At 33.0% G+C, this 26,205-nt stretch overlaps 1 protein-coding gene across 1 annotated transcript in view; it reads right to left on the bottom strand.

Annotated features, from left to right (window-relative positions):
• CEP128 (centrosomal protein 128) overlaps positions 1-26,205 on the bottom strand; it is a 76,992-nt gene that overhangs the window by 43,734 nt on the left and 7,053 nt on the right. The window contains exons 3-7 of the mRNA XM_010175374.2: positions 26,037-26,205; positions 22,972-23,136; positions 20,562-20,738; positions 17,377-17,436; positions 15,625-15,817 (exon numbers count right to left, since the gene is read on the bottom strand). The exon at positions 26,037-26,205 is cut by the window's right edge and continues 482 nt beyond it. Of these exons, the coding sequence (XP_010173676.2) occupies positions 15,625-15,817; positions 17,377-17,436; positions 20,562-20,738; positions 22,972-23,136; positions 26,037-26,205 (764 nt within the window). The remainder of the gene's footprint in view (positions 1-15,624; positions 15,818-17,376; positions 17,437-20,561; positions 20,739-22,971; positions 23,137-26,036) is intronic.

The raw sequence follows: 26,205 nt of genomic DNA, 5'->3' as shown, positions 1-26,205 counted from the left end.
CTTAATGCAAAAATACACAGAATTCACATTGGACCTAACAGCTAAGGAAGGGTCAAAGATTAAGGGTATCAAATTTTTTGAAGCATCAAGTACAACTCATTTGAATCAAAGTAACTGGGCAAACTGAAGGAGGCCATCAGCTGCAAAACAGAAAGTTTTTCTTGCCAAGGACACTTATTACTTGAGATGAGTAATTCTTTGGAGCTTAGAAGTATATTTCCTAATTGGGCTGTTTGAAGATCAGAACTAAACAACCCATTTGCAATGTTCGCAGCAAAGGACAGCTGATAACACAGGAGCTGAAAAATACTGGTCCTGAAATTAAGTTTCTTTACCAATCTCAGAAAAAAGAGATTTTTTAGCAGCTTAGCCATTTTAATAAACTGTTAGAAGAGTAAAGCACACAAAAATGTTATACCTCTGTGAGGTTCAGTCCTTGATAAATGCTGTAAGAAGGCTTTTAATTCTACTAGGTGGTCCTATGTATCACTAAGACCCCAACAGCTTCCAAGAAAACATTTACTTCAACTAAGCATACACACTCACAGAGGTCTGTGTGTCTCGTTGCAAAACACACAACTTCTCCAAATTTACAGAAGTTCCTTCTTCATAATTAGACAGGTACTGGAATCCACAATATAATGCAACTAGCAATTACAGAACACCCCATCTCCCCATATGTGCTTTATAGGAAGATGTAAGAAACTGTAAGCTAGCAATTATGAAGAAAGAAATAGTAACTCTTCCTCCTCATTTTCTCAGCTGTAGTTAGGCTTTGAGTTTCTTCCTTGGTGGGACAATCCTGTTGCTGTACTGTCCCATGGTAACTGATCATACATAAATAAGACTTACCAATTCAGGTGGTAAACATTTTAACTTTCAGTGACTGGCAACGTTTCATTTAATACCTTAAACTCTATTTTGAAAATTCTAATAGCTAAATGCAGTAACTTATTATTCTCTCCATGTAGACATGTGCAAAAATCTACAGTATAATAATTCTAGTAAATTTTTCAAAGAAAAACTTTTAATACATAGATTTGAGGAAAAAAGATTTCCTCTACTTTAAGAGAAAATAATATTAAGAGGAGATTGATATTAAACATTTAAGTTAGCCATTGCTTCTCATGCACATGGGATATAAACATAAATTGATTTATTATTTCCAATTTAACAAACCGAACAGCAACACCAGAGCTTTGTTTTCCTCTTGTACAGTGGAATATATGCCATTTTCAACTGACATGACTTTTATTTCTGATCAATCTAATTCCTAGAGACGGATCACAACAAACCCAAATTTACACTGCTGTTTTCACTGAGTAAAAAGGTAGAAGGGTATTAGTCTCAGAATGAAGATTACACAGATAAATGAATATGCAGTACAAGTAGTATAATAGATGTATTAAAAAAATCTGCTACACATAGACATTGTAAATCTTATTACAAGGTGGACAAGAGCTGCAAATGAGTTGTGTTTATTATAGAATTGCTTATCCCATTCTCCCTACACTACATAATTTCTACAGGTAGAGATATTCAATTAACATTCAGCAAAGAAGTGGCAAAATGACTCTGGCAGAATTCCACAAAAATGCCACTGTAAATGGGAGAACATATATATATCCTACACACCTAATTCCTGTGCATATTGACATCATAGTTGCATGTCTGTTTAGTCTCAACAAAATGCTAGGAATGAACTGAAGTTTGCAAAGCTGATAAAATGTTTGATTTCATTTTTTATGATAAACCCCTCTTGTAGCACATTTTATAAAGTATATTGACAAATGGAAACCTAGAAAGTGCATTTAATAGCTGGGGCATCATCTTCTAGGTTAGGAATGAATTCTCAACAGTATCAGGAATGGAGAGGCACCAAGCAAATAGTAAATGTGCTTCACTGGATATGTTCCTGAAGGGTATAACTGTTATGAGTCATAGGTTAAAATGTGCATTGATCTGCTCATGCCTCTTGCAAACTCTCTACAGGAAAATAGTCTCTTAGTACGTCTGCTTAGTGTTGAAAATTCCTACTATTTATTTAAGGTTTTTATATCCTTTAGTAATCTTAATAAATGGCTAAATTTTTCTTCCCTTCTGTTTTTGTTATGTTGCCTAAGACAAAACACCATGACAGCAAATTAAAGCTCCTGAGTCTAAAAGTAAAGGTTTAAGTCCTAGCTCTAAAATAATGTTTGCAGTGTAAAAATATGGTTCTAAACTTTTTTCAGAAAACAAGACAATAGCCAAAATGAAAATTGGTTTTGCTGTTCAGAAACAGTTTTATGCCTCTTACACAAAAGTTTGTAGGGTTTCCTGTGGATTCTATATTTTTCGCCTTTGTCTAGTATAATTTCACTTTGCTGCAACATTACACTTTTGCTGCCAGCATATTTATTTCAAAAGGTCTTTTAGTTAACATAAGGACTAATTTTTTTTTTTTCTGAATGACAATCTACAGAATTAACAATGAAAAAAAAGTAGAAGTGATTGATAGACAATTTTCAAAATAACCTGAAATTAATCATGCTAGGTTTCTCTGAGTATATCAAGCTTTCTGACAGCATCTTTTCCAGCCTTATTCTTTACACACAGTACAATGTCACAGTGGAACACACAACTGTGCTTCTCCTAGCCCCTTCTTCCTCAAAAACAATGATGACATGAAGATTTGCAGTGCAAACTTCCTCCAAGTTCCATCACAAGATGTCTTGACAGAAGCACAGCATCTAAAAAACTAAGTTCTCTGCCAATTTAAATATGCTCCTGGTAAAAAAAGGCTATTTGTAATATTCATTAGAACTTGATAGGGAAACTCTGGATCACATGTGAATCATGAAACAGCTGTAAGATCATGACAGAACCCACTTTCTTCCTTAGCCTGATCTGGGCATGTATTCAAGGTCTTGAAAGGCAAAAGACTTTCTTAGCCTCTGACAGTTTGAGTTATACAGACTTTTTTACTATTTCTTCTCTTGATAAATTGCAAAACAGTGATTATGAAAAGCTTCTTTCTTTAGAACAATAAGATTATCTTTTGAAGGAAATTTTCTTTTTTCCTACTTAACTTAAGAAACCCCCCATCTCTTATCTTAATTAACTAATACTATTGCTATTCCCACTATAATTCTCCTTGGATTCTACACATACATTTGCTAATGTACCCTTAGTTGTGTTCAACAACTCAAAATAGAAGGACCGGGACCTAAATGAAACTACTCAGTTTAATAGTTCTTCGTGCAATTAAATGCTTGTGTTGACTGACAACATCAGACTCATATACAAATTTAATAATGGAGTCTATATATTTATTCTGAAGTAAAATATTACCTACATTTTTTTCCTGTAAACTGAGTGTTAAGCTTGCTTCATTGCTCTGTAAGCAAAAAAAAGTAAAGTTAGGTTGTTTTTATTTCAAAATTGCTTGAATTTTAAAATTACTCTTTTAGATTATTTCCAGTTCTCAACATTATCTCTTGGCAAACAGAGGAAATTAATATGGAATGAGATTATAAAGGTGTAATAAAGCCAGGCACAAGCTGGTAATCTCACTTTTTAGCATGGATTAAATCTTTATGAATGTCTCAAAAAAAAAAAAAAAAAACAACAAACCTAAAGAGGAGAATAAAGATGGGCAATATTCAGAATAATGATTCTATTATATTGAACTATATTCAGAATAAGCAGTACAGTCCTTGGATCTTAAGGTTTCACATTTATTTGATACTCCTTCAGATATCCCACTACTAAGCATTAGCTAAAAATTCTAAAACATACTTTTACTGACAGCATCCCAGGAGTGGAGTATTTTTCAGGAGGGTGCTTCTACTCAAGGTCTGTAAACCATTGTTGGTTGAGCTAAAAGCCACCACAGTGCCTTCCCCAAGAAGTGAACTAAAATTCCAAACTATATGGTTGACTGTCCATGATACTGCTTCCTTGGCATTGTCCTACCTCAAGATAGAGATGAGAGAAACGCTCTAAACTCAACCTCCTTGAAAGTTAAAGCATTTCTTAACAAAGAAATAGGAGCCAAAATATTGTGCTAAAGAATGTGTTTCAAAGGCATCACTACGACAACTGTACAAAAAGTGCTACTGCTCTTCATAGCATACATTGCTACTGAGGGACAAAAAGTTTCTATTATATTTTTTAAAATAGTAACTTCTTCAGCTTCTGATTCTGAAATTCTAAAACAATATTTTGGCAATTTTACAGTCTTTGCATTATACTCGAGAATGTGCCAATTAATTCTGTCCTTTGTACTCTTCCTTAATAAAAATGTGCTCCATGGATTCTAAGAACATTGCATTAGAATAAAATGCTTTCATTAGGATTTTCCATTTGATATAGTATCTTGCAAGAAATGGCATACTGTCTGGTCATTTGACTTGGCAAATGGAAATACTTCTCCATACACACAACTTTCAAACATTCTTTTCAGAAAATGTTTTTCCTAGAATTTCAAACTAATCAAGAAAGTAATGTTTTATGGCCAAGTCATCAACTGCAATTAATACCAGAAAGACAATTTTTTTGTCCAGAGAGCTTAAGTATGTAAAACATACATTGATACAGTACATACATATACACAAAGTACATATATATTTCAATTAATGTGTTTTCTTGGTTTTGTACTTTGTTTCTTTCTCTAGTGGAAGGTATCTCAATTTACCAGATACACTTAAAAAAAAAAAAAACCCACAAGAAAATCTTACTTAAAAATGTTGGAATCGTGAAACAAGAATTAATATGCTGAACAAATTTTACACTTAAATATTTTCTGTTCAACAGAAATGTATATACTGGCAGTATATAATGTTGCACTAAGGTGCTAGTCAAATACTGGAAAATAAGTACTGCAATATGACTGCTTGTATTTAAAAAAAAAAATTCTCAGAGTAGAAAGGTGGTCTAGAATTAAGAAATTAGACCAAGAAATAGAAGACCCAGCTTATCCTTAGTTGTCCTTTCTTTTTTTCTACACAACCTAGAGCAGGTACATTATCTCTAAGACTCAGATATTATGTCTGTCCAGCAAGAAAACAATAATTTACAGCAACAATGTTTAATAATAGCATTGCTTAACCTGCATCTGGAGTCATCTACAAAATAGGCAAAAGTATGCAAATCATGTCCAAGTCTATGTTATGACCTTATCCTAAAGACATAATAGAACCAGACAAGAAAAACACTGTGACTCTGTGCCCACAATAAAGAAGATTCAAATATAAGTGGTCATTGTTACAAGTGGATTTTTCATAAATTAGAGAGAGAGACTTGCTATTTGGAAAAAACACTTTATAGTTTATTGTTCTAATCACTGATACTGTTTGAACTATACAGTCAATTTGCTTGCCTTGCTTGACTCAAAAAGAAAAATCCTTAAAAATGTTTTTAATTACAAACTCTAAAGCATTTTAAAGTACCATTTACAGTTCTTATTTTGTAAAACTAAAACCAAGGAGAGACAGTCAAAACAGTAAAGGAAATAAAAGCTGAATTTCAAATAAGGCCAGTTGTTAACTTGAAGATGCTAATGAGAGTAATATGTTCATTAAATTGATTAGAACCCAGCAACTGGTCATATTTAAACCACAAGAAGGAAAACAATGCAAACAGATTAATTAACCACTTATTTAATTTGACCTTTGTATAGAAAAAAACAGCTTATTTTCCTTTTTTCAAGGATTCACTTGTAATGTCTATTCTGTAATTAAAACTATTTTTTTGTATACAGTCAACATTAAGAATTGGTTTTACTAGTGACTGAACTTCTTCTCAAAATGAGAAATGTTTTGGTAGTGAAATAAAACTAAAATTTCAGTTCTCCAAATACACAATATAATTAGCACTCACTTTAGGGAAAGAAAGGGTTTTTAAAGAGTATGTCAGCTGAAAGGATATAAAAGCTGTCAACATATCAATGAACTACACTGAAATACATATTCTAATACAGACTGATAAATCTTAGGCAAAAAAATAACATTAGCTCTAATTTTAAAAGATATTTAATATATAATACAGCAATATGCAAGATTTCAAATACTTTTTTACTTTAAAGAGCTTTATTATATTAAAAATCTTAGACAGTAAGTTTCTTTTTGTTTCTGCTCAAATTTCCAACATGACTCATCTGTATTTTAGAATAAAATTACTTTGACTATGGCAAAAAGTGGGAGGACCATAGAGCTCTTGGTTCAGTAATTTCCTGTAAGACAGCACATTTTTAATTAAACAGGCATCTTATCAGATATTAAAGAGTTTCCTGAGAATGTTACTTCTACCTAATGAAGACTGAGTGACAGATAGCATGTTTCTATAATGTACTTCTCAGGAAAATATTAAATTCAAGACACAAGCTTGAAAGTGCTTGTGTTGGTTGTGGAGTTTGGTTGGCTTTTTTTTGGTTGGTTGGTTTTTCAATAGTTGTAAATCAGTGATTGTGATTTGGTATGGAAACATTATATAACCTGAAAGGATGACAGTGCCTTCCATGCTAAGTCAAGGAGTTCTGATGAAGTTGCACAGATGCTTACAAGATTCTCTTTATTATGTAGTGTTAAAGCCATGTTATGGTATAATTGTGATTATATACACTCCTATGACATCATTTCAACAGCTGTAAAAAACTCAAAAACCTAATAGTTGTTAGAACACCAGCTCTTTAGCTTTGTTTACAAAAAAATAAAAAATCATAATTCACAAAAGCAAGAAAAGATTAAATAATACATTCTACCTATTTAATCCCCATGCCTCAGGTTACTTTTGTTAATTCTTATTTAGTTTCCAGTATCTTTAGGTAAAACAAGAGGTAAAACTAATAAATTCAGTTTGTTACTGTTAGTGTGCACTACAAACTCAGCAATTTAATGTTTAAAGGACACAGCATGCTTTCTAAACTATAAATCTGTACATAAGATTCAGATAAACATTTAAAGTATGTGATTCAGAAAGAAAGAAAAAATATCAAAGGAAGTCTTAAAAACAACTTAGCTACAGTTTGAGTCTGTCTCTTACCTTCACTTTTTCACAATGGCTGCCATATTTTTATGAGTGCATAAAAAGATGATGGCAAACAAAAACAGTTGCTTAAAAGACTAGATAGTTAGAGCAATGCATCTCCAGGCTCATATTTCCAGTTTTCCAATACAAAAAAACACAGAGTAAGATTTCCAAATGATTTGGGCTTATTTCCATTCCTCTAAGACTCTGAACGCAGGTTCATTTTGGCAAAGTTTAAAATAACTTAGGAGTCCTCCCTCCTCCTTCCCCCATCACATTAAAAAAACCCTAACTTTATTTAAAGGGCAAGAACACTATTAAGAAGAAATTAATTATTTGAATAGCAATTATGCATTTATGCATTTTGAAGCTCACCACAAGAAGAAATTAATTATTTGAATAGCAATTATATTTCAACTTTATGCATTTTGAAGCTCACCATCAAAAACATGTATTATGAAGAGTTTCTCTGAAACCCTTCATATTCCTTCCTTTGCATATGCTTAAAAAGAATTTTCTCTACTTGATGTTCCCATTCACTCTTCAATAAGAGATGACCTTAAAATACCTTGTCATGTTTTTTGCTGCCATAGAAAGGACTGTGTTGTCATACAAGGACAATATGAGGTAATATATGAAAAAAAGAAAACAAATGGGAAAGAAACAAACAAAGTTGAAAGGGTCAGAACAAGGCTTCAAGTTGTATTCAAAACAGTATATGTACTTCACTATTAAATTAAACATAATAGTTCATAACAGAAATACTTTGCAAAATTTTGATTTTCACTGATTCCAAATTTTCTACTTGTTCTCAGTTTAAGCAATAGCAATTGCTTGGTGTCAGTGCATTTGCACTCAATGTACTACACCATCTCTGTACTTTGAACTTTTACACTTTCTGCTTTAGTGTTCTTGGCTCAAACAAAAATTGGACTTACTGGCTTAAAAAAAACCCAACAAAAAACCCCAAAAGAATATAATTTGGAAGATAAGATTTTGTCAGATCTACATTTTCCACAGCAGTTAAATAAAAAATAATCCTGATTGAATCTAACTAAAAAAAAAAAAAAAATTATCCCCCCAATTTTTTGATATCTTGCTTCAGAGATCACTTACTTACCAAAATCTTTTTAAAATATACTTGATTTATCTTCACAAGTAATTAAACTAGTAGCTAACTGTATGATTAACAGAGATGACACCATCACTAAAAGTATTTAAAAATGTAAGTCTTCTAAAATTCAATTTTATATCCCCAAATCTAAGACAATATACAAAAAATATTTTTTCTTCTGATTCTTGATTACAATGAATGTAATTAGAATGATAACAATGAATTATAAACTTAATGCATAAAGCATAACACCACAGACTTACCCAGCATAGGTTTGAGCTTGTGACAAAAGCATCTAACATAAATCTATCCTAGCTTAGGACTAGAATCATCATCTTCTTAAGACTTACTTAGCAGTATAATCTACATCAAAGCAATTCTAAAAATGTGATAATTTAAGTCTGATTCTAGAGCACAGACACTGAGAAGTGCTACAGAATATGGCTTGCATTACCTGGGACTTTATGTAAATCAGACCAAGGCACCTGCTTTTGTTGCATCACTCTAGCCTTGCTAACATCACTTCATAAAAAAAGAACATATGTGGCCTTGCCTAATATATTTGGGTCTTATTTTGCTAAACAACATTTCTTTATTGACTATCCATGTCTTCTCTGAAGTAGCAATATACTATCCTGAAACGAAAGACCTGTGTGGACTCCATGTCTCATTGCTCTAACACCACACCATGGTTAGCTTCTATACATTTCAATATATTCTAAGAAAGATTTTCCTGGAAGAGTTATGTTTCAGATCCCATTTATACTAAGTTTCCTCTCTGTACTTGTTCCCAGAGTATAAATGAGCCTTATTGGAACAGAAAAATATATACTTTTGTATAGAAGGTAAATATTTATTAAAGATTTAATATCTGTTGCCTAAAACCACATATTCTTAACACCTTCAGTTAAAAGATTATGATAAAATTACAATGCTCATAATATTTTCAAGGGATGTAAGCGATAACAAACAAGCAAAAAACCATTTCCACCACTTACTGTTTCTTTTTCTTTTAAGCAGCTATTCTAACTGCACTACATATACACAAGATTAGCTCTCTTCAGAACTAAATCCAAGATTATAAATACTCTGGTACACTAACAAATACAGACGAAACTAGTGAAATCTCACAAATACAAAGATGGAAAAATCAAGAAAGGGACAAACACAGGCAAATAAGGCCAGAGCCTGACCTCAACAGTCAATACTATTCACCTACTTAATTCATTTTTTTTTTAAATAAACATATGTTCCAAGTTAATAGCTCCCAAGCAGTTGAATCTCTCCTTGTTAGCTAAGGTTGGCAAAATAAAATTTTGGGATCAGAAATAAAGAATTCAGACATACACCAAAAAATAAATAAGTTACTATTATTTATGCGTGAGATACAGTTTGATTACAAAATTTAGAAGGAGAGGACATGGTAAAGTATTCAGAGGGTTTAGTATGAATGGAAATTTTTTCATTGTGGAAAATAAAATTGTAGCAAGCATCTTGACTATGTTTTTAAAAAATGCTGATATTCTACTCCTGATGAAGAGACAGAACTGATACTTGCTTTTGACTAAATCAATCAACAACTAAAGCAAATCTAAGTCTGTAAGATGAATGGGTGCTCCCAGAATCACATATAGACTTTCACTGATTTGTGTGATAAGCTTTTCAGACTACCCAATCCAGCTAGACCATTTAAAATTGGATAAATGAAAGAAATTTGTGCCAGGTCTTCTTATTTTTCCTCTAAATTGTTACTTACTGAAATATCCCATTGGGTGGCAGACTAGATAGATAATTTGGCAAGCAGTGAACTGTATTCAAAGTACATATCTGCACACCTGAAATCAGAACCTGCAGCCTCGTCAGTTCTTGGGTATTTAAAAATACTGCTAGTCTTCTGAATTTCTCAACTCTCCAGGACGATACACTTATCAAGAAGGGAAGACAACTGGAGTAAACCTTGATGCATCACCAGACAGCTATGAAACTTATGCAACTCTGTAAACAATCCTGAAACTCTATACTACATTACTGTTATTTTCCTTCGTTCACTATTCTTTCATTCATGAATCCTTGTGCTAGCTTACTTCTGTTTGTCAGGACAGTACCACATAGACAGTCAGTTTATCACCACAGGTAGGACTTCTTCACCACAGGTAACACTTCTACAGAAATTCACAAGGAGGATCCAAAAGTGTACAATATCATGGATATTTACAGATGCTTTGGTGAAGAAAGGAAAAGGCAAAAAACTGTGTAGTTAAGACTTTCAGCAGGCATATTTAAGCTTATAAAACTTCCTGAAACGTGTTCATCAACAAAGCAGTTTAAATATCTATCCTATTTTTGGTATGTCCAACATAAATTTATTTTTATTCTTTCCCACCAAAAACCATGAATAAACTACAATATCAGACCTGCTGAAGGGAAATAAAAAGAAAAATTTCTTAAGAACACAATTTCTCTGTTTTGTTTTTATAAATTCTGATTTATGCAAATTTAAGTTAATGAAGTATTTTTAGACTAGATTAAGTACTCAGACAAGTGGTTTGTGTTGGTGGGGATAGTCAACCATATCCATGGATATTCACAGATTCAGTCTTTCTGATAAAATGTTCCAACTAAAAACTGCATTATTCCAAATATTTTCAGCAAAAAATATTTTCATCCATTTGCACCAGGTTTGACTGAAGCTATTAACCACTACTGTCAAGTATACTTAAAAAAAAAAAAAAAAAAAAAAAAGAGAGTAAAGGGTCTTTTTTTATCTATTAGAGTAAATCCATCCTGCCTTCATTTGCTATATTCCTCATAATTTCCTTACTGTCTTAGTATTCTTAAGTACTCCTTCCATTTTTAAAGTAACAAAAAACCTTAATTTAAATTTTCTATCATTTTGTTATTTTGATTTTTCCTTTTGGCTTTACACCTTTTTTATGCTATTAGCTGTGTTTTCCTTTTTCCTTTGGGAAATCAGCTTTTCAAATTTTCTTGTCCAAGTCATTTACACATTAAATTAATTACATGTTTACATTCTACTTGTTACATCATAATTAAACCTGGGCTTTTCATTCAGTATGTAAGAACATTTGTCCAAGAAATGTAAATAGACGTATTGTCTTGCACCTTTTTTAAAATTAAAAATCCCCTTTATAAACATTTAAATGCATCATTTCATGAATAATAGTACTCAAAATTCACATTAACAGATACACATCCTATTACTTTTCTATCCTCTACCAACTTACAGAAAAAATAACTGATTTGGCTTAATGAAGGCCATAGTCTCCAAATTAAAATGAACAATTTACATTGATATGACTGTGAAACAAGCCAATCAAATTCACATGTAGATTGTAAGTACATTATTCTTGCATACACTGCACTATCATTTAATTCAGTGGCACAGGAAAACTGTACTGAATACCAAGTCAACCTGCCTATTTCTTAGTGCATTAATAAAAAAAAAAAATCTCAAAACTTTGTTCAATGTTTATGAACATTATCATGAAATTCTGATTACAGCTTCAAATTAAAAATTGGTATAAAGATGGTAAAAGTAAATAACACATAAAATTTCCTTCCTTGGCATTAGGTAAATGAAATTAAATTATCCCATGTCTATTCCACTTCCTCTGTGTACCAAAAAAGCCACCAAATTTTCTAAGGCTCCAAGTTTTATTATCATATTCCTACTTTTCATACTAAGCTCACTCATGAAGAAAAGTAAGTCTACAGACCAACATCTATGAAACACTTATCTATTTCAATAACCACTGCTTTGTCACTCAGAATTGCACATTCCTTACTCTAATTTATAGTTCTTATATTGAATAACTACATTTACATTAGTCATTTCCTATGTAGTCCTATGTTGAATGCTATACAGATGACAGCCGTACTACATCTTCTGTTACATCTACCTGGTAACTGCCAGCTCTCTTATCAAGTGAATGAAATACCAGGAAGTTGGGCTCAGATTACCTGTGGTAAATCTCAGTTGTCTTTTATTTCCCTGTCTCTAATTATTCATTCAGTAAATGTTCATTCTAAAGTCTTGAATACTATTAAGAGTGGAGGACCTACTGCTGGAAGGCCTGTGACACCACAGAAGCTAACGCTAAATAAATACATGGGTACTGTGCCAAATCATAACAACTTCATCTGTATCCACAAAATGTGCTGAATATCACATCTAAGCAAATTAGAATGTGAAGAAGTGAATCATAAATTTGCGCACATGAAGACTATGCTTAATTGTGTACATAACTAATTGGCTTTATAAATGAAGTACCTGCTTCCCTTCTCCAACACTGCTTTCATGGCAGTGTCCAAAAAAACTTCCACCACTTTACATGACCAAGTTTCAAATTATATCTTGTTAAAAATAAGGTGGAGTGTAAAGAGCCAATAAGGTGCTTGATAGTTACCTACAAATACTCCTGACTCCTTATTTCCCTATAAGCCCGTAAACTCCATTACCATTAATTGTTTAAATCAGACAATTTTTTTTTAAAAAATAAACTTTTTTGTACACTTTTAAGTGAAGACAGCAAGGAGGATGTTCTGGGAAAATCCACCAATAGTAGTCAAAGTTACCTATTTTCATTTGCTGCTGTCTTCATATCTATGTGGCTCTGGCTCCTCTGTGTGTGGATGTATCATTTCCCACAATAACTTTGCCTATACCTTGAAATTTAAATGCAGGCTGTGACTTTTTGCACAAAGCCTAAAACAAATTAGATACAATAGAATTTAAAACTAAATAAGGTTTGCTTTATTTCCTATGCACTTAAATTAAAAAAGGTAAATAAGACCTCAGGGAGATCATCTGAGCAGATAATTATTCAATCAAAGAACACTACAACACTATTAATATTATATCAGGGTCTTGGTACTACCATTTTAAACAAATTAAGGATAACAATAGAAACATACAAGCTTGAAAGATCAAAGCATGTTCTCTTTCAAAGTTCTTTGTAAGTGGAGGAAGAAAATCTTGTCAGGATCTTACTATTCTTGGAAAGCAAATAACCTGCCTTGTTCTATAAAATATTTACAAGAATGCTTTTATTTGTTATTGCTATTGCTGTTTGCTGTTGTTTTATTTTTGCTACCATATTTCACAAAACATTTTCAATAATAAAGTCAGCTACCAGAAACTATAAGCACAGTTTCTTAAAGTTTACTCTCATCTCATCTGAGTCTGTGCCAATCTAAATACAAAATTACTACTAAAAAAATGATTAAAGAGAGTACTTATTCTGTCTGACAAAGAAATTAGCCCATGATTATCAGGATTTAGTCCTGAATAAAAGTCAGAACATAGTATTTAAAGAAAACACAAGAAAATCAAACCTGAGAGATGACACGTTCCTTCAGAAACTGAGGCACAAGAATACAATGAAAGATAGTGCATAACTTCTAAGTCATTTTCCAAGCACTTAATAAAAATCCCCTCTTAGAAATTACAGGAAGATTCTAAACATCAGAGAGAAAGATGTCACATTGTCTTCTAAAAGCAGTAATGACAGTAACTAAGACACACCTTTGAAAATAAAATTTCACAAGTAAATTATGAACTGATCATAAGAGCTAGTGACTCAACCCAAATCAACAACATACATGGATTCTTCCTGACCAAGACCAAACCTACACTTCAAAACTTTATACTTCACCTAAGTTTGGATTTAACAAGGATCCACTCTCACACCTGCTCCACACACAAAGTATTAATTTCTGACAGCAGAAAGAAATCTGCTTTTAAGCATGGAAAAAAAGATGTGCTATAAATAGTTTATGTTCCATGTTTGCTACAATGCTCTAGATTTACCATAAAAATACTCTTCATTGAAATAATGTCTTTAATTAAGCTACAAGTAACACAGTATAAATGAAATTGTACACAGATGAAAAGCAGAATGGCAGAAGACTGAGATCTTCATGTCTTCCTAAGACTCTAGAATAAGAGGCTCATGATGAAAGCATGTTTCTCCCAAAAACATTCTGCTGAAAGTTAATATTCAAGAAACTATAAAATACTAAATTAAAGGTACATGAGCTGAGACTTAAAAATGGCTCTTGGCTTGGGATAGTGAGGTCCATCCCTAACAGAACTTTCCACCACTCAGTAACATCTGATCAGTATTTCCTTTTCATGACAAGCATGGATGGTACGGATGCTAGTACGAAGCCTGGCACACAACACTCCAGAGTAAGAATTACATGCCAAGAAAAGGAAAAAACTATGCTTATGTGGTATTCCATATATAATGTTATTTATTTTAATTAGAACCAAACTTTGTCTTACTCCATTTCACAATATAGAAGAAGGGATGAAAAGAAAATTTAACAAAGTTATTTGGACATACAGTTTAAGCAAAATGGAGCAACTGCACAGGACTTGGGACTGCTTTGGGCTCTTTCTTTTTGACAGATAAAAGCAGCATTACCAATGCTGCCTCAGACTCTTGAATAATTCCTCTTTGCTCGGGTTGTGGAATGTCTCAGATAGTACAGCTGAAAAATAAATTCTATATATTTAAGTGTTTGTTAACCAATGCACGCAGCATGAGAAATAAACAGGAAGAACTAGTGACCTCAGGGCCATGACCTCACTGCGATCACAGAGACATAGTGGGACAGCTCGCATGATTGGAATGCTGTCATGGATGGTTATGTCTTCTTTAGGAAAGACAGGCCAGCAAGATGGGCTGGTTCTCCTCCCCCCCTACTCTGCCCTGGTGAGGCCACATCTGGAATACTGCGTCCAGTTCTGGGCTTCCCAGTTCAAGAAAGACAGTGATCTTCTGGAGAGAGTCCAGCTGAGGGCCACAAAGGTGATTAGGTACCTGGAGTATATCCCATATGAGGAGAGGCTGTGAGAGCTGGGACTCTTCAGCCTAGAGAAGACTGAGAGGGGATTTTATCAATGTCTATAAATACCTAAAGTGTGGGCGCCAAATATATGGGGCCAGGCTCTGTTTGGTGGTGCCCAGTGACAGGACAAGGGACAATGGGCAAAAACTGGAACACCAGAAGTTCCAGACAAACTTAAGGGAAAAATTCTTTACTGTGAGAGTGACAGAGCACTGGAACAGGCTGCCCAGAGAGGCCGTGGTGTCTCCATCTCTGGAGATGTTCAAAACCCGCCTGGACACTTTCCTGTGCAACCTGCTGTAGGGAACCTGCTTTAGCACAGGGATTGGACTAGATGATCTCCAGTGGTCTCTTCCAACCCCTATGATTCTGTGATCCACTGCCCATGTTGCAAAGTCACATGGTATTCAACCATCATACTGGACTGAAGTGTAGTTGATTACATTTGCCTTTTCTGTCAGCAAGGGAAAACAAAAAACTGTTTTCTTGGTTATGACAAGCACGTTACCAAATTAGAGTTTGTCATAACTAGTTATTATATATATGAATGTGCCATAAGAACTATAATTAGTAGAATTTTAAAATTCTTTCTCTGTTTTGTTAATAAAAATGGAACATCAACATACCTTTTTTCTCTCTGTGAACTTCTTCCAAAAGTTTTTCTTGCTTTTTTATCTGTTTAAAGAGAGACTGGTGTTCAGCCTCCTTCATCTGTGTAAAGTGCTTGAGCTGTTCTCGGCTTTGCAGTAAGTAGCATTGCAGCTTTTTTTCCTTACTTTCTCTCTCCTTTATCTCCTCACACAGCCACTGAAGCTTAGTCTACATTAAAAAAAAGGGACAATAAAAAGTAAAGAGTTCTAATGAAAATAAGAGGACATAAATGTTAATTGATCAAATTATCTTTGGAATAACAGATTATTCATTTGCATCTATTACTGAATAACAACAGAAGAGAACATTCAGATCTATTAAAAGGATAAATTTTAACCTTCAGAGATTCTCAAAAGACATATATTTTGGCTGATAATTTTATGTGAAGAAGAAATATACAGATTTTTTTTAAATTTTTTTTTTAAATCAAAAGCATTAATTTGTTAGGGTAGGTATGGAAATTCACATCGAATTAGTATATACATAGACACCAAGAGATAACCTTTCCTTTCAGAATACCTTTCTCTATCTATTCTGTGTTGATGGAAATCAAAGCATTTAACCATTCTAGAAAAAGCTAATTCAATCTTTTCTGGCCAGCAAAAAGTTATTGTTTAAGGTTCATGCAGAGGAAAAATAAAAGAGAGTTCATAGATAAGAAAGCTCATGGTAAATATATATACCACTTCTAAATCTAGAAGTGATAAAAGAATACATTCACTGCTTCCTTAAAACAGAAGAAAAAAAAAAAGGAAGGGATTTTAAGTAGTCATTCATTCTAGACTTCCCTCTAGTAGCTAAAGAAACTTAGGTGAGAAATGTATGCAAGGATTATTAGGTGTTCTTTGAAAGGTCTCTTTAATAATGTATCAGTGTCACTTTCTTAAATAAATAAAATATTTCTGACATAACACTTCTCATTTGATTTCAGTCTAATCACTGCTATCTATAGTGGCAGTCTTTTTTGGTCTACAAGACTTACATAGACCAAACATCATGCAAATCTTACATGCAAATAATAAATTTCCCTTAAGTCAATTCTCCTGGGGCTTTGGCCTTTACAGTTTATCATGATCTAGTTTGATTATGAGAAACTTACTCCTTTAAAAAGATATTAGATAAGAAATATGCTTATGTGTGTGAGTTGAGGGAGCAGGAGTAAAGCTGCAAAATGAAAGTCAAGGGCTATAAGTTACTAGTCATCTCTTTGAAGAATTTTTCAAGCATGTGTACAACCACATTACAAGATTCAAAAGCTTCAAACAAAGGTGGAATGAAAATAGTTTATTTTCCAATAATCCAATCTAATATCCTTTAGATTTATTAAATAAAAGCCTTATTTAAAATATTTTCTTGCCTTGTTATAACCCTGTAAGAGAAACTTAACCTCCTGACTATGTTCTCAAGTTTTTCTTGTCTGAAAATAATTGAACCAGATTTGAAGGCTATCGCTGCAGTTACTTCAATGCATTTTTTGTAGAAAAACAGCATTGTTATTTATTCTGCTATGGAGACAGCTATTTCTTGTTGATAGCAAAATACGGAAAATTATTCCATCAGTTGAAATAACAGTCTGGGAACATCAGAACTGTTGCCAAAGGAATGCTTTTTTATTTTTCCTTTTCCACTTCAAGTGATTTTTCAGAAACTTTCAATTGAAAGATTGTAAGTGTTGCATATTAGTGTTGGATATTATTCAGTAAAATTTCAGGAGGTTTGACTATTACCTTTGTTTCTGCTAACCAGCGATGAGGATCATTCAGCACTGTTGGTGTAAGTGATATTGCCTATGGAATGGTAGGAGAGAAAATAATAGGCATAAAAACAATAATTAGACACAGAAAGGAGAGTTTTCTCCACTAACTGGAAATTCATCAAATAAATATTATTTTCTAAAAATCCAGCTTGGATATCATATCTGTAAATGGTTTAACAGAACTATTTAACCATAACTTAGTCATATTTAAAAGCAAATTATGCAAACTCACTGATACAAAATTTTGTTTAACATTGCAACTTAAGTAAGTTGCAAGAGAAGTAAGTTGTATTTTGAGTCAGTATAGTTTTCTCCTAAGAATCACTGCAATGATACATTTAAAACATTCCCAGAACATATCTCTGCATCAAGGTGTATATTCTTAGTTTGAATCTGTATGTCTTTTTCTGAAAATATCATATTTCTAAATAATAAAATCACTCTCTACTTTAAAATTACTATTTCTTAAGAAAAGGCCAACTTCAAAGTCAATTGTTTTTTCCTCCATCATGCAGAACAACAGTGGCTGCACATAAACCAGAAGTAGCATAATCAATTGTTATGAGTGATTGAACTTTTATCAGTGCATCTCCAGAAATACTATATACAATATGATAAAGGTCTTACCAAAAAATAAAAAAAAGACAACCCCCCAAAATCTTTAAGTTATGCTTCATGATGATGGTCTTAGTGTTTTAACGAAAAAAACCCATAATCTTTCACTTTGAACATTTGGTAGGCATAAAAAGAAAATAATCTTCACTAAGTGGATAAAAAGAAGAAAAAACTTGTGCTGGAATGATTCATTAATACTTAATGCTATGAGAAAACTTGATATGTCTCTTTTCTGCATTCAAACTGAACCATGTTAAACTTGTTTTAAAGGTCCTTCAATACATATTTTCTATATTATTTGTTAAAAAGGTAGTGGTAATGCATCTTTTTTTTTCCCCACCCACATTATGAGTTGATGCACAAGGGGAAGGAAAAAAAAAAAAGTCTTATATAAAGCCTCATCTTTCATTTCATGTGGTCCTATCCCATGATTACTACATTGTGCCTTTCTGCAATTTAAAGGTTTTGTGGGGTGTTGTTAGTTTGTTTTTAATTTACCACCTGTTGCAAATCAGCGAGTCTTCACGTTCTTTTAGTCCTGGTCCAATAATTTTTGGAACTAGCATATTTCTTTAAGAGATATTTATATTAGCTTAATTAACTACTCTGAGACCAAGGGTGCCTAAACAGCACCATTTAATTATGTATATACATAAGTTTCATGTGAAAATTATCACTATGTAAGGACACAGCTGAAAAGAAAAGCTTTAGTAGGCATGTTGACCATGACTTCACAAAGCAATGCATACCTGAAAGTTGTGCCTTCCATGGCAGCAAACCTCATTGTGTGCAATCACATTCAAAGAAGGCAGCATTCAGTTTATAGTTTAAGCATGACTGGTGTAATTATTGCAAGCATAAGATTTATTATAATAAAAGACCGATTGGAAAAATAAATCTGAACAATACATGTGGAAGTCTTTGCTTAGAACACTAGTACACAGTGATTATAAAAAATCCAGTACATTTTTCATCAGGAAGGATGAAGCCTGGTGTTTAAGTTCTCTGAATACAACTATTTATCCATTAAATTCCTCATTGCTCACCTTACTTGCAGTGGCAACTTCTTGAAGTAAAGAACTTGTGTGATTGGCAATACCTAAAGTACTGGGCATAGTCTTACCTTTTTAAAAAAAAAATTCAGACTAGGCACCACAAAACTGTGGAACATTTGTTTTCAAACTAGCTGCCTAGTCAAAAATTGAAATTCAAATCTGTTTTAAGTATGCCAGTTAATAATAAATAGCTAAAGGGGATAAATAAAGAGAATTGTGAAAACAGGGATCAGCAAGACTTTATTCAGAAGACAAAAACTCTGCAGGAGGTGGGAAGTCCAAGAAGGCATTGTTAGATGATCAAGAACCTGGCAACTACAGCACATCACAAAGACTTAATAAAAAAAGACTTATGTGTAAGGGTACAGAGGAGAAAGCTTGTTTATTAAATACATTTTCTTAGAATTCTCATCTGTTTATGTGCTGTAACATCCCAGCTCCACAGGTAAGTGGAGGAAAAGGCATAACCACTCTATGTCTGAAACAAAATGACTTCTCTCCACACCTTCAACAAAATAGGTGAGGAGATAAAATAGAAAATAAAACAAAGAAAAATTAAAAATAGAATGGATTTTCAGTGTCATTGCTGAAAATTTTCTATTTCAAAAGCAGCCCAGTCCAATCAAGTGACCATGAACTATAGAGTAGAAAGCATGCTCTGTTTAAATAGCAAGACAAAAAAGTGTACTCCATGGTTACAGCTAAGGCTAAAAAGCCACCTGATCAAGCATTTGCGATATAAGTACCCATAATGCCAGTGAGTATGGTGACAAACTGAGTCAGACTGCCTGTCTTCTTTATTCTCAGCTGTGTACAATGTCAGTTTAAGAGGATTAGTCATGTAGAATCATCGGGAGGGAGGAAGTAAGCCTTCTGTCCCTGGGGAGCAAATAAGAATGCTCACAAAAAAAGCTGATGGGAGACAAGGGTTGCAGGAGTAGTAGTAAAAGAGTAAAAAAAAGTTACAGCAAGCTACAAAGTTCCTGAAACTTTGAATCTGAATTTTCTGGACACAAGGACCTGCTTCACAAAAGAGGAGGTTACAAGCTCTTTTCACTTCCATGATTTACTTCTCTACTTAAAAAACAAAGCATCTAAATTAATTTTAATAAAACCTTTATTTCATTTTTCCCCAATTTAAAAGCCTTTTAGGTCTTTCTTGGGGACCTCCCACCTCTAAGGAGGTGGCCTAAGAAAACCTGCCTCAAAATTCTGGTTGATGGAAGGTCCTTTCACAAAAGAACTATTTCTCACCCAAAAAATTGGCAAAGAAAGCAGTAACAATCAACACATGAGCAGATCTTCATAGTATCCCATTCTAATACCTAGCAATGTGCATCTGTACCAGCTGAATATCCATAATCCTATTGCCCATAAATTATCTATATCAGTTAAGTGATAGGTGACAACAATGTATAAAAATTCTGCTACAAATATTCATTAAGAAAATAACAAAATGTGCAGCATATTTAAAACTTAGAATTACTTTGAATTTCTCCATGGAGTCTCGAGAAAAAATTTCACAAGCAGCATCAATTTCATTTCCTATCATGGTGAGAATGGATTCCTGTTCCATTTCTAAGTGACGCAGCTGATCCTTAAATTGCAGTCTGGCCTCATCCATCCTTCTCAAAAGATCTTCTTCATTGCTGATCTGTTTATCCTGGAGTGAAAGAGGAAAAACAAAACAAAGAAATTATTGCATTAATAATATAACATACATCATTGGCAATATAACTTTTGATCTTATAATCATAATATACTCACTCATGCACTGAGTTCAGTTCCTTGCCACAGAAAATACCACTTTCTATTAGTACTCATAAGTTCCTCTCTCGATTCTAATTACTCTCCTGTAAATCAGGTATGAGGAAACTGCTACCAAATCCAAACCCAACAATCAGAGAGCCTATTTTCAGAGTCACATCTAGACATTCTGTTATAAATCTCTTCCACGTGAGCAGAAAGAGAGCCCGCAACAAATACTCCCCTTATTATCTTTTGCCCTGAACCAGTTACAGGCATCTAATCTCTAGAACACAAAAGAAACAGAAAATTGTACCATTATTTTCTCTCCCTTTGCTTTTCATAGAAAAAAAAAAATCCAAGCTACTTACAATACCTATGTTACTTTGATTTAGTATTTGCACTGAGGACAGAATGACATTAAAAGTATGAAAAGTGTAGAAAAAGAAAAATATATCATTCTTCTGTGACACAATAGGCTTCTGCAATACCACAATATGACAGCTACTATGACATTTCTCAAGAGATAATATTACCGTTTCCCCTATCCTATCACCCCTTCTATAATCCACAATAAAACCACAGTAGTAAATATTCTGTTAAGCTACCCAATTAACCATCAAGTGGAACTGTCCATCTGCATTTCCCTTCAAAGGCAGAGATCACAGGACTGTGTGCTTAAAAGCTTCTCCATTCTTTTTCAACCTGGATATGAAAGATCAACTCAGTTTAAAAACTGAATGTTCCCAATATTAGGTAAGGTTCAATCAGTTTACCTACATTCAAAATAAGCCCATTAGATTTTAAGATCAGCATCTAAGTGATGTTGTGCACCTCATTCAGAACAACAAAACACAAGTTGAAAATTAAATTGAAAAAACCTGAAAAGCCATGAAAGATTTACAATAACCATGGGCCTCTATCAGCTTTAAATAGTTTGAAATTATTGAGCTAATGAAGAATTATCTGATGAATACTCAGCAGTCCAAGTGAAATGAATGAACAAAACTCTTGTAACATGTTAATATAAATGCCCATATAAAAAAAATTTCTTTTCACAAGGATAAGAAATTACTAAATTGACATAGAAGAGCAAGCTAGGGGCTAAAATATCATTTTTTTAAAAAAATGAGGATAACATGAAAAAATTATAAGCTGCTTCCTGCAGAATGCACAAATTTGTTTTCTTGAATTTTAATCTAGGAAATCAGATTTGTCAAATATTAGAAACAATCATTTTCAATGTTGTCTTAATATGAATTAAGCAAATACCAACAGGTATATGCTTTACACTGGAGAAGGTAAAACTTCATCCATGTACCGAAATACCTATTTGGAATCACAATGTGGCAGAAAGAAATTTAAGATATAAAAACAGTACAATGTAAAATACATTCATGGTAAGAACAACATATTAAAAAGCAATGCTGTGCAACTGATCATGGGGAAAAAAGTAGAACTCAGGAAAGCAGAAAGAGAAGTTCTAAAATAAAATTCTTCAGCAACTCTGTATTTATCACCAGATTTTTAAAAAGAAAGGCCGTCAAATCCAGGTTGTGAGACTGTAAATTGATATTTGATAGTAAATATTAATAACCAGAATACTAGGCAACAAGAATGGCTGGCAGACATCATCCATCTCCAGAAATACAATGCCAGTACAAGAAAGGGATGAGAATGTCTTCAAAAAGTTGCTGTATTTTAAACAATCAAGGAGAAAATAATTTTCATCAAGTTATTTATAATTTCTTTTATTATGCTTAATTGCTTATCTACTTAGAATAAGCTCTAAATTATTCATAACTGCACTGCAACTTTAAGAAAATGTGAAGAAAACAAGAAGTGTTTGATTAAGCATTTGTTAGTTACCTACATTAGAAATAGGGCAGGCAACAGGACTTATATTCCTTTTCCTAAATAGTATTAGCAAAACTTTGGAGGGATATAATTCATGACTCAGCTGAGTCACTTTTGCCTTCTTTGATTTACATAGACACTATGTACTACAGTATGACTGTGTACATTCTTTAATACATACATGTATTTTTTTATATTTTAAGTTTACCATTTATTTCCATAATTCATCATTTATTTTGGGTATTTATCAGCAGAGAGACTGATGAGTCATGGTTAAAAGCAGGCAAGTTTACCTTTTTCTCCAGTTCTTGTTTCACAAACTCACATTTCCGCCTGAGTTTTATATTTTCTTCTTCATTTTGGGTTAATTCTTCTGTCAATTTATCACACTCAATTTTTATCTTCTCCAGCTGCCGACACTGAGTCTTGACTATGTTTTTCTCTTCTATGAGTTCCATCTAATGGTAATGGGAAAATAGATTGAAAAATCACTATAGGGGTTATTTTAAAATATTCTCAGACTGTAGAGTTTCAAATCCATGGGACACTATTACAGAAGGGTAGTTCTATTTATTTTTTTACATTTAAGTTATATTAAGTGCAATCACTTATCTGAACATGGAAAACATGTATCACAGAGTTGTAGAACCATACAGTGTTTTAAAAGCAGTAAATAGAAGTCTCAGATTCTGCATTTCAACTCTGCTACACTCATCAGCTTACATCACCTTTCAAAGCCCTGCATTTATGCAATTTTTCCATTACTGAAGTAATTTGGAATCAGAAAGTCCAAAACTATCATTTCATTTCAGGACCTAATACTAAATTTATATCTGCAGGGAAATAACAGCAAATATTTGGTATTTTAAATTTCTAGAATTGTGTGGTTTTAATGCTATTAATGGAAACATTGCAGAGAAAAATGAAGAAAACATTTAAGGGCCTTGAAAGTCCTAAATAAGTGAGTGGATAAAGTATATTGGTTTCCAGCAGAAAACCGACTGAAACTCACAGACTTGAGAAATTCTCTAGAATATCTAGAGAATGTAAAAAAATACACAAAACAAAGAAGGAAATTACACACATATCATGCAAAACCAGGCTCATATTAGGTGAATTGTGGAATGCAGTTACACACAAAAATAAACCTGCAGAGTAAGTTCCTTCCTGAGGAAAAGCAAAAATTCTATTCTCCAATTACACTACAAGTATAACTTTTATGGGGAAGAAGGGCAAGGAGAGAAGTTTTATGAGTTAATTTAGACAACAGAGCTAACATAGTACAAAAGCTCCTCCAAAGGACAATTCCGAGAAAGATTTTTTGTGTCCTAAGTCCACAGAGACTTATAGACACGAAGAGAAGCCTGCAATATCTAAAATGTTTTCTGTGTGAATATGCTTGCAAAACCAACATTTCAGTTCCTACTAAAGATAATCATGTCTATGAAGATTGAGACAATCCAAGAAACAAATTCTTCATTTATATTACCTTTGAGACACAATGGAGAAAGGTAATTTTTATAAATTTTCAGTATGGACAAAGCAGAAATGACTTCAATTTAATTGATCTGGATTGAATCCATTTTCCACATCTGATAATCTTCAGGAAAAAAAGAACTACACCCACTTGGTATGTGTAAGGAAAACAATTCAAAAATAATACACATATATACACTATATTATATGTATAGATATATAAGTCTATACAATCTTACTTTAAAGATTAATACTTAAAAGCGCTGTCAGGCGTGAAGTCATTTTGTATTTCATTATTCTAAGAGAACAAGGATGTTTTTAAACTAAATGAGGGTATATACTAAAATTAGGGGACAGATTTGGAGCTTGTGAATGCACAGCTGATTGCAAACCACTAAGCAAACCACTTAATTTCCTATGCCCAGTTGATCTATCATTTTAAATAATAACAAAAAGACATGATAGACATTGGTTGGGAATCCTTTAGGAGGTTCCAGCAGGAACAGAAGTAAAAGCTTAAGCACTAGAATCTCAGTTCTGAGACAGTAAGATCCTTCTCAACACTGACATCTCATAAAAAATTCTATCATGTTCTCCAGTTGTATCACAACATACAATATTCCTATGGTACCTCTCCTAATACCCCCAAAAATGTCCTTAACTACTATATAATTTTTCAATCCAGTGCAGCACTACCAGAAGTCAGACAAGAGTGAAGCAGAAAGTATCATACAGAGAAGGCAAGAGAGGGAAGAACAGTATGAAACAAAAGTCACTTCTTTTTACTACCTATGCAGCAGTTGGTCATGTAAACACAAGGTTCTGCACCCTTGATTTCCTGAAAGTAACTCATCAAAATTCCTCCTCTAGTTAAGTTTAAGGCTTCGGGTCCTAATAAACGTTAAATTTTCCTTTACTTCCCAAGTCTCTCCCAGTTGACCTTTATTTTTAAGACTTTAGCATTAACAGCCTAAGATAGGATTATGTGTATTCTTTCCCAAAAGCAGTTACAAAGACTGGATGAGGCTGAGACACAAGTAAGGTCAAGATTATTACTGTATCAGTAAAAGTCAGTTGGTTACTGGGCACAAAAATTTACCAGCCTGAAAAAATGATAATAGGTAAAAAATAGGGAAAAGAAAAAAACCCCTTTCTGTTGTATTTCCCTAAACTCTACCCTAAAACCATAATATTTAAATACAATTGATAAAATGCATGCTAAATTTAACTTAATTTGGAAGAAAAGTATGTCCATAAAAGTGAAACTCAATTGCAATGTAATTATGAGTTCAGACAAAAAGTAATCAAATCACCTGCACGATGACTTGTTCTCATCAAATCTTCCTACAGATAGATACAATTATCTACTTACAGTTGCACTTACAGAATCAAGAGAATGTTTTGCATTATAATTTTGTGTGCTTCTAAAAAAAGTTGTCTACCCTAGTATCTTACAAAATTCATCTCCCTCAAGCCCTCTGTTGTTCTCTGCTTCAGAGACACAAAGCTGTAAAGTAAAAATGTACGTGGATTAAGGATTCTGGGAAAGTCATGGCACTGTAAAGGAAACAAGGAAGAGAATTTTTTTTTAAATATTCTATTTAGGTACAACAATCAGTACCAATATCAAGGCCCTTACTGTAAAATTGACCTTTCCATAGAAGAGGAACACATAGACACAATCAACTCATTTTTTTATTACTATAATCCAGAACACACTTTTCTTCTCTCCCCTTCATATTAAATGTACATTGTAAAATTCCAATGTCATTATCATTATGTGTTAAATTGTTTTAAAGCCCACGCTTTATTATGTTCATCACTCAATACTGGAAAAGAAAAAAAGAAGAAATCTGACATTAGATTTCCTCAGAATAAATACCTTTAGCATTCTAATCTGAGCCTCTGCATCATCCTTTTCTTGTTTAAGTTGCTTCATGAGCTCTTGAACGTTTCGTTCATGTTTGATTTTAACATTTTGTAACTCTGATCTAAGATCTACCAGCTCCTGTTGGTGAAATTCTCTTTCCTTCTTTAGCTGCCTGTTAGTT

This window comes from Antrostomus carolinensis, unplaced genomic scaffold (genome assembly GCF_000700745.2).
Source record: "Antrostomus carolinensis isolate BGI_N321 unplaced genomic scaffold, ASM70074v2 scaffold16599, whole genome shotgun sequence".
Lineage (NCBI taxonomy): Eukaryota > Metazoa > Chordata > Aves > Caprimulgiformes > Caprimulgidae > Antrostomus > Antrostomus carolinensis.
Note: the sequence above shows the minus strand (reverse complement) of the source record. Positions and strands in the feature narration are given on the sequence as shown.